The following is a 13,178-nucleotide window of genomic DNA, read 5'->3' on the forward strand; positions in this document are numbered from 1 at the left end:
TTAATGTATGAAAATGGTCCAAACCCCTGGGAGTCTTGGTTCCCACCATTGTTTATTCTGACAACAGGATATAATTGCTTACTTACTTGGCAGCAAATTTAACCATCTGCTTGCTCGCGTGGTCTCCCACCGCCACAAGAGCCTGGACATTAAACTGCTGCTGCCTCAGGACTAAGAAGCACTGCTTCCCTGGAAGAGACAAAAAGACCACAGCAAGTTAGGGACATATTATTTCAGAGTATACAAATGAAGATGCTTCTCTACTTTAAGGTTAGGTAAAACTGTACACACCCACCAGGTATTTGCATATGTTCATCTATCAGCTTCCAAACCCAAAAGACCCACATTCAACGCCAGTTTCTATGACAACAGAAAATGCATTTGACAGGTTTCTTTTGAGAACATAGGTAAATAAATCAAGAATTTAAAGATGAGACACATAAACCTAGAAGGTTATTCTGTAACATTAAGCAGATTACAAGTTATTTCAGATGACTTGCACCATTAAACCAATCACTTCTATATTCTACAGGCAAAGACACTGAACTAACTACCATGGGAACTTCAATCATGCAATCACAAAAGTGCTAATGAAGTGTTTACTAGTCAGAATACAAGTGCTCTTTGGGGTGGTCCATCTACAGAGTTCTTTCTACCAAAGGACATTTTAAAGAGCACATACATTAACAGGCTAGCTCCTTTCACATTCCATAGTCCTACATTTTAGAACTTCAAGCAATTTTACTTCTGTCAGTAAAATGCCATTAAAAAAAAGTCCTATAGTTTTATTTTCTCATGTTCTGATCTCTTGCTTCTCTTCCTTTCATATAGAGCTGTATTTTCCCCCAAGACAGGGTTTCTCTGTGTAGCCCTGGATGTCCTAGAACTTGCTCTGTAGACTAGGCTGGCCTCAAATTCACAGCAATCTGCCTGCCTTTGCATCCCAAATGCTGGGATTAAAGGCGTGCAGCACCACGCCTGGCTCATTTCTTACTTTTTTTTTTAAAAGATTTATTTATGTATTTATTAGTATGCAGTGTTTTGCCTGCATGTATGCCCATACACCAGAAGAGGGCACCAGATCTCATTATAGATGGTTATGAGCCACCACATGGTTGCTGGGAATTGAACTCAGGACCTTTGGAAGAACAGTCCGTGCTCTTAACATTTGAGCCATCTCTCCAGCCCCTCATTTCTTATTCTTAACCTGAAAAATATTATTTATGCATCCTTATGCCATCTATCTCTCTTACTCCAAAACAGATCACTTTTAAGTATCCGATCAAATTTTAGAAAACTATTTCCTCATAAAAATGAATTAATCTTTCCAAGACTACTTTTCTCATCAGACTGTCTAATAAGATATCCCAAGGGTATTATTTTTTTATTATTCTTTTTTATTAAGTTAGCCTTGCCAAAACAAAAAACAAGAAAACCCAACCAACCAACACAGATGGAAGCAGACAGGTACTATTTTCAACACATAGTATTTTAAAATGTGAGCCAGAGTGCAATCATGAAGTTAAAGAAGATAGCGTAGCCAAGCATGGCAGTACACGCCTTTGAACCCAGCACTCTGGAGGCAGAGGTAGGCAAGTCTCTGTGAGTTTGACACCAGCCTGGTCTACATAACAATAATAACATTTTTAAGAATTAAAAAGGCAGGTTGCAAGGAAAGTGTCAAAGGATAGAATTTATTGACTCTGCGGTCACATAATTGACAGATTTTTATCATGAAAAGACACTACGTTCCCCTGTTTTACAATGATTCAAACAAAACTAAACAAACTCAAAGCCACTTAATGTATTGTATGATAAAAGTTATCTCTGAAACTTGCACGTGATCAAAATGACATTATCTAAGTATATTACTACAGAACCCACAGCTGGATCCTGTCCTACTGAGAACACAATGTAGTAAGAAATAGAAAATGGTGTACTTATTTATATAACCCACTGCAGGCTCAGAGGAAATGGCATGTTAGCTGCCGTGGTAGCTCAGACAGAAGCAGCCCAGCCCTCAGCATTATAAAGCTACTTAACAATAAGTACAGCTGTAAAGCAGTACAAAAGACTGAGCGAATGGAGTTATGAGGAGCTCACAAATGGTCAGCACTAAGGATTCACACTCCACCTAATGGTTGATTAAAGACTTTGATACCTGATTTTTTGTTTGTTTGTTTGGGTAGGTGGGTGGATTTTCCAAGTCAGGGTTTTCTGTGTAGCCCTGGCTGTCCAGGAACCCCCTCTGTGGACTAAGGATGGGCCTGGAATTGAAGGTGTGGACCACTACTGTCCCGGCAACTTTGAATTAGGAAGACCGGGGATCATCCTATTGCTTCTACAAAGTGGTCTCATGGGAAAACTATTAAACCACTGTAGGTTTCTATTCTTCATCACAAAATGGAGTATGCCTATGTAGACACATGAGGCGGCCAGAGGCTGATATCAAGTTGTTTTCCCTCAATACCACTCCCTCCCCATATATATATATACGCATACACACACACACACACACACACACACACACACACACACACACACACACACACACACACGTGTGTGTGCTTTTAAGTTCGAGGTTCTCTTCTAGTTTGGATTCCCAGGATATAATTCAGGTGGTAAGGCAAGGCTAGTAAGGCTCTTACCCACCAAGCCATCCTGCTGGCTGTCCATCCTATTTTTGAGGCAGTTTCTGAACAAAAAGCTTGCCATTTTGACTCTACTGGCTGACCAGCAAGCTTGGAGGAATCCACCTGCCTTCACCTCCCTCTCTCTGGGCTGGAGTTACAGGTGCACACGGCAGTGCCTCGCTTTTAAGGATGGGTTCTAGAGATTTGACTCCAGGGTCTCATGCTTAGGCAATAAGCATCTTATCTACTGAGTAGCCTCTCTAGGTCAGAAAGTAATTTTTTCTTTCCTCTTCCTCCTCCTCCTCCTTTTATATTACACAATCACAAACAAGGCACAGAAGGAAAGGCAGGGCTAAAACCAAAACACATTCAAGATGCCACCCTTGGGGTATGGAATTTAACAGACAGAGTAAGGAGAATGTAGGAAAGTCTAGAGCTTAACACAGAAGGAAACAAACATCCCAAGATCTGACACATCTGTAATTAAAGAGAAACTATGAAGGGGCAAAGTATTAGAAAAAAAAGAAAAAAGAAAAAAGAAGTCAGGCAGGGGTGGTGTGCTGCTTACCTTTAATCCTAGCACTCTGGAGGCAGAGGGAGGTGGATCTGAGTTTGAGGCCTACCTGGCCTCCAAAGCCAGTCCAGGATAGCCAAGGCTACACAGAGGAACCCGGTCATGAAACAGAAAAGGCCACAGACCAGGAAGGAGGGACTGAAGTAGTGAGAAAAGTCCCTGGCACACTCTCTTCTAATCCTAGAGTATACAAAATATACCAGCACAGAAGCTACCCCATCTTTGAAACAAGAACTAAGAGACTCTAAACAAAATCCAGCAAAGCAGAAAAAACAGAATAAGGTTGGGTGTGGTGGTAGACACCTATAATCCCAGAGCTTTGAAGGTAAATAAGAAAATCCAGTCACATAGTTGAAGTTGAGCCCCTCCTGGTGCTACATGAGATCGTATCTCCAAAAATAGTAACAAAACCCTATCAAACAAAAAAGCCACCCCAACCAGCCAGGCTTGGAGACACAGGCGATGGCTGTGATTCTGAGGTCAGCCTGGTCTATAAAGTGAGTCCAGGACAATCAGGGCAACTCAGAGAAAACCTGTCTCAGAAAAATACAAAAAACAAACAAATCAAAAGCAAAAAAACCCAAGCCCCCAACCAACCAAAACAAACAAACAAAATAAAGAGAGCCAAAGTACTTCACTGGTAGAGAGCACTGCTTGCTCCAAAAAGAAGCACTAAGACTGAATTATACAGTAAAAGAACTGCTATCTTTAAAATGACAGGACAGGAGCTGGACAGACAGCTCAGGAGCTCAGACCATTGGCTGCTTTTTTCAGAGAATCCAAGCTTGAGTCCCACCACCCACATGACAACTCAAAACTCCAGCTCTTAGGAACCCGAACAACAGTTAAAAGGATTAATATATAAAGTGCTTAAAGATTTATAAGATAAGAACATTGAATTAGCCAGGCGTGGTGGCGCACGCCTTTAATCCCAGCACTTGGGAGGCAGAGACAGGCAGATTACTATGAGTTCGAGGCCAGCCTGGTCTACAAAGTGAGTCCAGGACAGCCAAGGCTACACATAGAGACCCTGTCTCAAAACAAAACAAAACAAACAAACAAACAAACAAACAAAAAAAACATTGAATTATCCTCCCACCCACCCCCCCAAAAAAAAGAAAAAAGAAAATAAGTCACTGGGCATAGTGAGGCATGCCTTTCCTAGCACTTAGGAGGCAGATGTAGACAATCTCTGAGTTCAAGGCCAGCCTGGTCTATAAAGTGAGTTCTAGGATAGCAAGGGATGCACCAAGAAACTCTGTACTGAAAAACAACAAAGTTAATTATAAGGAACAGGATGTACTGACTGTACGGTTAATAGAAATTGAAGTAAATGATGGCAATATATTATTTCTCACATGAGCAAATTCCTTTTAAAAAAGAATATCCAATGTTCAGTAGAGTTAACTAAAAAGCATCCCACTGTAACTGGTGAAAGTAAACTGGACCACTGGGTTTTTTTGAGACAGGGTTTTTCTGTGTAGCCTTGGATGTCCTGCCTGGACTTACTCTGTAGACCAGGCTGGCCTTGAACTCAGAGATCCGCTGGCCTCTGACTCCCTGAGTGCTGGGGTTGAAGGTGTGCGCCACCATACCCAGCTGTTTGTTTTTTGAAACAAGGTTTCTTCTGTGTGGCTTTGGCTGTCCTGGAACTCACTCTGTGCACTAGGCTGGCCTTGAACTCAAGAGTTCTGCCTGCCTCTGCCACCTCAGTGCTGGGATTAAAGGTGGTGTGCCTCCATCACCTGGCTCAATAAATACATTTCTTAGGAAACTAAATATGGAAAAAATCATAATGATAAAGACATTTATAACATTACTATTCATACAGAAGAATGAAAGTTCTGTTATCACTCACTTCATGTTTGCAGGTCTACATTCAATTCCTGTGCTACAGTCTCTAAGCTTCTCTGTTAAAGTGTTTCTAAATACTACAGCTTTAAAAACAGTCTGCTCAGAGGGATTCTGAGAACCCACAACAGAAAAGCACTGGTGTCTTGACACAGAACTGTCCACTCAAACCACCTCCATCAGTACTTATGAGAGCAAGTTCTTGCCGTGTGCTAACAAACACAACCGTTCATTCTGTGGTTGTGGCAATGACATGGAGGGCCATGATTTACTTAGTTCAGTGTTTTATGAGGCATTGCCTTACACAGAGAACCAGGAGCAGAACACACTATCCTTCTGCATAAAGTTAAAAAGTAACAGTATGGTTTGAGTGTGGTGAGTGTGTGTGTGTGTGTGTGTGTGTGTGTGTGTGTGTGTATTACACATGCCTAGGTTTGAGCCCCAGCACTACAAACAATACACAATAAATCACTCAGTGAGTACCTATATGCTCAGACATGGAAAGATCAAAGTGTGGGTTATAAAATTGAGTATTATAAAACTGTTGACTCAAACACACTGTTCACACTCAGGGTCATGAAAATCAGTCTGAAATATTTATGGTTGATATCTTACTTATTTCTGACTTAATTCCATATTGTTTGAGTTTGTGAAATAAGCTATTATTTCTGTAATGAAGAAAACAAATTAAGAATATTGTAGACAGAGGATTACTAAGGCTTGGCTGCTTCTAGCCCAGCTGAGAAAGTGTGAGCAATCCCACTCTCAAGGGAGCAGTGAGAGGGAGAACACCTGGTGCCTTCTTTTGGCCTCTGTCAACAGTGAACAGAAACTTACATAAATATATACATAGAAATAAATCTTTTAAAATATATTGTAATGATATAAAACTAAATGCTGTTACATAGTATGAAAGAAAAAAAAATATCAGATTTATCTTAAAACAATTTCAAACTATCATTTCCAATTTTCTCTTTTTCCAAGACAGTCTACATGCCTGACTGGACTCAAACTGGAATCCCTATTTTACTGGATCAGAGATCTCAACTTGACTGATGTGTTTAAAAGCGGAACTGAGAAGCTAGAGAGATGGCTCAGTGGTGAAGAGTTTGTAATGAGAGTTCCATTCCCAGCATCCATATCTGGCAACTTAGAACTATGTGTAATTCAGTTGCTAGGAATCTAATGCCCCTGGTCTCCAAGGGCACCTGCACCCAAAAACCACATAATTAAAAAGAAAATAAAGACACACACACACACACACACACACACACACACACACACACACACACACACACACACAAAACCTAAGAGACATGGAAGAGATTTGTAAGGGGGGAAGGGAATAGGTCTGAAGGGAAGTCTTGGCTAGGGCTTACATGGGCATGCATTTATTTTATCTTTCCATTAGCTAAATAAAGTTGGGGCTGGACAGATGGCTCAGCAGGCTAAAAACACTTGTGCTTTCAGAAGAATAGAGTTCAGTTTCTAGCACTCATGTTAGGCAGCTTAATAAAATAAAATAATCTTAAAAGAAAAAAGGAGGGGGGAAAAAAAAGCCAGGCATAGTGGTCACATCTTTAATCCTAGCAAAGGGAGGTTCAGTTCTGTGAGCTCAAGGCCAGCCTGGTCTTCATAGAGTTCCAGGCAGCCAGGACTACAAGGAAAGACCCTGCCTTCAAAAAAATGAGCAAAAATAAAATAAAATAAAATAGAAAAGAAGTACCAGAGCTAGACACAATGGCTCATATTTGTAATCCAATATTCATGTGCACATACCCACACAAATACATATAATAAAATAAATCTTTAATAATTAAAAGAGAGAGAGAAAAAGAAGATTCTCAGTCTTAATAAGAAAAAGACTGTAGACTACAATGTGATTATCTGTTGGTAGAATAAATAGCCCAAACTTTCACCAATGTAAAACTATCAGTACACTTCTCAAAGTCCAACATCAAAATTCATTTACCTAAAATTTTGGTATTAGAATGGACAAATTCTTTTTCTTTTTTTAAAATTATTTTATTAATTTATTCATATTACATCTCAATTGTTAGCCCTTCCCTTGTATCTTTCTATTCCTCCCTCCCTCCCATTTCCCCCCTTCTCCCTTCCCCTATGTCTGTGATTGAGGGAGACCTCCTCCCCCTATATATGCTCTTAGGGTATCGAGTCTCTTCTTGGTAACTTGCTATACTTCCTCTGAGTGCCGCCAGGCCTCCCCATTCAGGGGACGTGGTCAGAAAAGGGGCACCAGAGTCCGTGTGAGAGTCAGATTTCCCTCTCCACTCAACGGTGGAGAATATCCTGTTCAGCGGCTAGGTCTGGGTAGAGGTTTGAAGCTTACTGCCTATATTCTCCTTGGCTGGTGCTTTAGTTTGAGGACCCCAGGACCCAGATCTGCCTGTCATAAAGTTCTTCTTGTAGGTTTCCAGGACCCTGTGGATCCTTCTATTTCCCCATTCTTCCATGCTACTCTCTCCTAAAGTCTCAATAGGATGTCCTCTCCTCTGACCCACTTTCCTGGTAAGTAAAGTTTTTCATGGGACGTATCCCTTGGATTAGTGTCTTGATATAAGTGAGTATATACTGTTTGCCTCTTTTTGCTTCTGGGTGAACTCACTCATTATGATAATTTCTAGTTCAATCCATTTGTGCACAAATTTTGGGAATTCCTTGGTTTTAATAGCTGAGTAGTTAGAATGGACAAATTCTTAATAGTAATTAACGGTATTGGGAGGCATGGGTACACAATGTCAGAATTTTTTAAATTATAGGCATATATTAATCTGTAATAAAATGCTTTAACATACAATTTTACGAAATGTTGTACCACATTAAATAAACTTTTGGAGAGACAAAGATGTCTTAGCTTAGGGTTGGAGACATGGCTCAGTGGTTAAGAGCACTGACTGCTCTTCCAGAGGTCTTCAGTTCAATTTGCAACAACTACATACTGGTTCAGAACCATCTATAGTGGGTAGGATCTGATTTCCTCTTCTGTCATGCAGGCATACATGCAAATAGAACACTCATATACATAAATAAATAATTCTTTGAAAAGTTTTTTTAAAAAAAGATGTCAAAAAAATAAAAAATAAAAAAAGATGTCATAGCTTTTTAAATTCTGTTCATATTCTACCAATTACTATGAGACTGAGTAAGTACCTTTATCCTTCTTCATAAAGTGAATTAGCAATATCTGTTCTGCCTACTTCACATACCTATAGGCATGATTAAATCTGAAAAGCAGGAAGATATAGAAATGTCACTACATTTTTAGAAAATGCTGAAGAGTAGGCAAGACCACTTGCTGAGGCCTGCTGCTCTTGGGCAGTATAACTATACCTATTTTACTTCAGGCCCACCAGCCCTGTCATCTCAGCTTGCTGCCGATAGAAAAGAATCTCCACACAAGGTCAGGTTGACCACAAACTATGCTTATGATCAACCTACTCTATGGCTTATTAATCAGCAGAAATCCCCAACCACAAGCACAGCTGCCCCCAACTACCAGGCACACTTTCAAGGTTAGCTAGAACTTAGAAGTTAGAAGTTAGGAGTATGTAGGTACTGCCTCTACTCAGGACCCAAGTTCTGTTCCCAGCACATTAAGCAGTCAAATGCCTGTGACTCCAACCCAGGAGATCTAACGTTCTCTTCTGGACTCTGCGGGCACCTTCCCTCATACATACACACACCAAAATAAAAACATACATGCAGGCAAAACATTCATACACATTAAGTTTTATTTATTTATTTATTTTTAAACAGATCAAAAGAGTTATAACCACTAAGCCAATCTTACCTTTTGCTCTGCTTGTATGAACTCTTGCACGGACCCAAACAATATCATCAGCTTTTTGTATTGTCAGGTCTTTAACTCGAACCAAAACTCTATCTGTAATATACAGTAAAGCAATTTTAAAATGCAGATTTAGTCACAATTATTAGTCTAATAGACAGCTTACAACTTGGTATCACCTTAATAACTCTCTTTGACAATGGTTTTCCCTCTATGCAGTTTGCCTCCTTTATGAACTGTACTTCCTAAATATAATTCTGTACTATCTTCACTGCCACTATTGCCACTATCTTAAATCAAGCTACTATTGTCTCATGCCTAAACTTCAGGAATAGGCTCCTAATTTTTCTCCCTCTAATACAATCTATACTGTAGTCACAATTTACACTCCAAATCTGCTGAACATTTCAATGCCTTTAAATGGCCAAATACAATGCAGCCTCACCTGCCCTGGCCAAAGCTAACAGGATGATTTGTATACATGCTGTGAAATGGCCATATGATGTAAATAGGTTAGTAGATAAACTCTAAGCATTATGCACCCTACCATTAAACAAAATACTATATCTATCGAGAGTCTCCCAAATAGAAAAATGGTTACGAAGCCACTATTATGTAGAGATGGTGTTATGAAATAACATTCAGAAGTCATTCTTATTGTTTTAAATATATACTAATTTGATTAGAGAACAGTTTGGGTATGAAGTGAAAACACCAATAAATGATAATATGAAGAGCAATGCCTTTGAGAATGCTCAAAAAATCAAATTATAAATGTATGCTACCTACTTTGTCTAAATAGATTAGTCTCACAATGCAAAGATGCAGCTGTGGCACGCCTTTTTTTTGTGACACGCCTTTAATTCTAGCAATCAAGAACAAAGGCAGGCAGATCTCTATGAGTTCAAGGCCAGCCTGGTCTACAACGTGAGTTTCAGGATAGCCAGGACCACATAGAGAGACCCTGTTTCAACAATTAGTAGGTAGATTTGAAAATGCCAAGATCTTGGTGGACACTGGTTAAATCAGCACTCAGAAGTATAGAAGAAGGTTAGAAGTTAAAGGTCATTCTTGGCTACACAAGAGTTCAGGACCAGTAGAAACAGTGTTATGAAATAACATTCAGAAATAAATCTTAACTTTGGGTATTAAGTAAAAACAGCAATAAATGACGCAATACACATGACTCTGTCTCAAAAACAAAAATTAGAAAAATGAGTCAGGCGGTGATGGCACACGCCTTTAATTCCAGCACTTGGGAGGCAGAGGCAGGTGGATCTCTGTGAGTTTGAGGCCAGCCTGGTCTACAAAGCAAGTCCAGGACAGCCAAGGCTACACAGATAAATCTTGTCTCAAAAAACAAAACAAAACAAAACAAAAATTAGAAAAAATCTTCTCCAGATTAGAAATTCCAAACTGACAATGTTTACAGAGTGTGGTAACATCTACTGGGTTATGAATGACATTTAAACTTTTCAGAGTTATTCCTTTAGAGTACTGACTTTACTGCTTTAATTTTAGATCCCATTTTAAACTTCATTAAGTATTCTGCTAGAATTACAAAGAAGACACCAACCTGGTTTTTCTTGTGACTGTATCATAGAGGATATCCCATATCTCTCTTTAGCATAATCCTAGAAAAAAAAGGTTTGGTTTTTTTTTTCCGGTAATATGACTTTTCATTTAAACACATAACACAAGCATCTAGAACTGTAACTATATTTGTATTAATTTTCAAAAGTTATTCATTTGAACTCCGCCATTTTAAAATATGGAAATAGAAAAGCACCCAATTATATATGCATATATATGCATGGATGTATCATGCATAATAGCACTCTCGGGTATAATTTACACATGTATAAAATGCATCTTAACTGTCTTATTCAAAGAGATTACTCTGCTTCAAAGGAGAGATATAAATAAATGTCTGTGAAGGGAGTAGGATGAAGTCCTACAGTTTTATTAACTTCCTATTACAGGAAGAGATGTTCAAAGAGAACCAATGCGTTGGGTAAGGTTTCTGAGCACCAGATGTGCGGTTCTTAGAAATCGGAGCTGTTGGATATAAGCTAACTAACAACAACTTTCCTTCTGTAAAATATGATCGGAAGATTCTCCTGCTTCCTACTTCTCAAACCCAGCCTTACAATAACAGATGACATGAGTTCAACTATGGCAGTAATATCAGATTTCATGTTATAAAGTCAGGAACAGGAGCCTACGTTCAGGCCGTGAACTGCACTTACTCAATAGATAAGCGGTCTTTCATTTAATCTTATGTTACAGTGTCTACCTTATATCATTCTTATTCCTACACTACTTACAAAGGAGCACTGATAATTTACATGATTACACAGACCAACACGCAAAAATAATTCCCTTAGATTTTTGCCAGGTAGTTTTGGACGATCTGTCTGGAACAGCTTCTGTTCCTCTCCATTATCTTGTTGACATTCTTTTTTTTTTTTTTTTTCTAACAAATACACCGAAATATAACATATTATGTGGCTTACCAAGCAATCACTTGAATGTTAATAAAATAATTTAAGGAGAAATAACACCTGGACCACAGTAGAAAGACACTGTCACATAATGAAACCTGAAGTCATAATAAATAGGTGACAGTGTGTAAACCAAAGGGGAAAAAAGCGTTATCTTTTCTACTTAGTATTCGCATTTCAGATTTAAATATTAATTTAATACTCTGAATTATGAGGTCATTACCACAATTGCTGAGTTCTTCCACCAAAAAAAAAATAGGAGCCAAAGATTAAGGCTTAAGTATTACTATAATACACCTAACTTGGAGGGTTTCACATTTTGATTTCTGAGAAGTGCTAAAGGCTTATCTCTGTGAACAGCATTACCCACCTCACCGGGTCACTGAGAAAGGAAATTAAAGAAACATGTGTTCACAGCTGTCACAAGGAAAACTCATTACATACGCTGGCAGCCAGTTTTTGCAGAGGGCTGTCATTACTTGCCAGAACATTCTGAGGGCTAAAAGGATATCGATTAGTAGTACTTTATCAAAAATTTCCGGGGACTGGAGTGATATGTTACGTGCAGGACGTGCTATAACCTAGGGAGGCTCCATTGACCTCCACTGCAGCTACTTCCGGTTCACTGAGCAAGACACGCTGACCCGCTTACCCGTCCCCCACCCCGCTTCCAGGAACATGTTTCTTCTAGGCCAGGGTTCCCAAGAAAAACAGTTCTAAGTTGTTCGGGCCGCGCGCTCAGGTGGGCTGCGGCGCGACACCCCAAGCCGGAGCCTGCAGGTAAAATGCTGACAGATGCTCCCAAGACAGCGCCCCGATCACCCGACTCCCTCCCTCAGCGCGCTCCCCGACCCGGGGAAGGAGGAAACCCACTTCCGCCGCGTCCACGATCTCCCGCGGCTTCTCCTGACCCTTACGGCTCGCGTTGGCGCTGGGCATCAGGACACTGGACTTGGGGAGTGGATACCACCCTCCCTCGCAGGCTTCCGTAAGACAAGCTAAAAAATCGTCTCCCTCCCACACCGTTCTGCCCTCCTAGCCCTTGTTTCAAGCACCGAGATTCCGCGTGGAGCCGTCGCTTCGGAAATATCGCGAGAGCAACATCGCAGATCCCGAGCGCCCTCGCCAGCTCCTCCCTCCGCCCCGCCCATAATGGAGCAAAGGGTGTTACCCAGAGGTGGGTGTGGTTTCGTAGGTTTGGCTCTGAGCTATCTTTCCTGTGCAGACTCTCCGCTTACCTACCTCTTGTTTTAACTTCATTCCCATTAATTGTCTTCCCCTAAACTCCCTCTTTAAAATTTTATTTTAATTAATTAATTTAAAGACAGGGTCTTTGTAGTGCTGGTTGGCCCTGAACTCACAGAGATCCTCCTGCCTCTGCTCCCTGAATGCGAGGATAGAGGGAGTGAAACACCATTCTGGGCTTGCTTTATTTACTTATTTATTCACTTTGATACGGGGTGGGTAATCACTGTGTCCTTCTTTTAAACACAGACCCTTGTCAAATCATCTCTGCAAACTCAGAACCGGATCTCTGCTTTTGGACATTAATGCCTTCCCTGCCCTATGGAGGCACATCCCGGGGTCAGAGGATGCTCTGGGCAAGCCGGCCCTTTGTGAGGGAACGCAGAATACAGGGCTCCTAAGGCAAGTTTTCCTTGACTTGTTGCATTGTTAAAGGCAACGCATAATGTTGGTTGTCTAGTGGATGAGTCTCTCCAAATTAGACTTTTAAAATGGCACCTTGCTGTGAGTTCGAGGCCAGCCTGCTCTACAAAGTGAGTCTAGGACAGCCAAGACAACACAGA

At 40.4% G+C, this 13,178-nt stretch overlaps 1 protein-coding gene across 1 annotated transcript in view; it reads right to left on the reverse strand.

The window, feature by feature from the left end:
• Positions 1 to 12,467, reverse strand: part of Dars1 (aspartyl-tRNA synthetase 1) — a 52,764-nt gene extending 40,297 nt beyond the window's left edge. Inside the window, exons 1-4 of the mRNA XM_051147318.1 lie at positions 12,244 to 12,467; positions 10,443 to 10,500; positions 8,870 to 8,962; positions 87 to 189 (exon numbers count right to left, since the gene is read on the reverse strand). Coding sequence (XP_051003275.1) covers positions 87 to 189; positions 8,870 to 8,962; positions 10,443 to 10,500; positions 12,244 to 12,309 — 320 coding nt within the window. The 5' untranslated portion in view covers positions 12,310 to 12,467. The remainder of the gene's footprint in view (positions 1 to 86; positions 190 to 8,869; positions 8,963 to 10,442; positions 10,501 to 12,243) is intronic.
• Between the last annotated feature and the right edge of the window lie 711 nt (positions 12,468 to 13,178).

Source organism: Acomys russatus, chromosome 6 (genome assembly GCF_903995435.1).
Source record: "Acomys russatus chromosome 6, mAcoRus1.1, whole genome shotgun sequence".
NCBI classification, from domain to species: domain Eukaryota; kingdom Metazoa; phylum Chordata; class Mammalia; order Rodentia; family Muridae; genus Acomys; species Acomys russatus.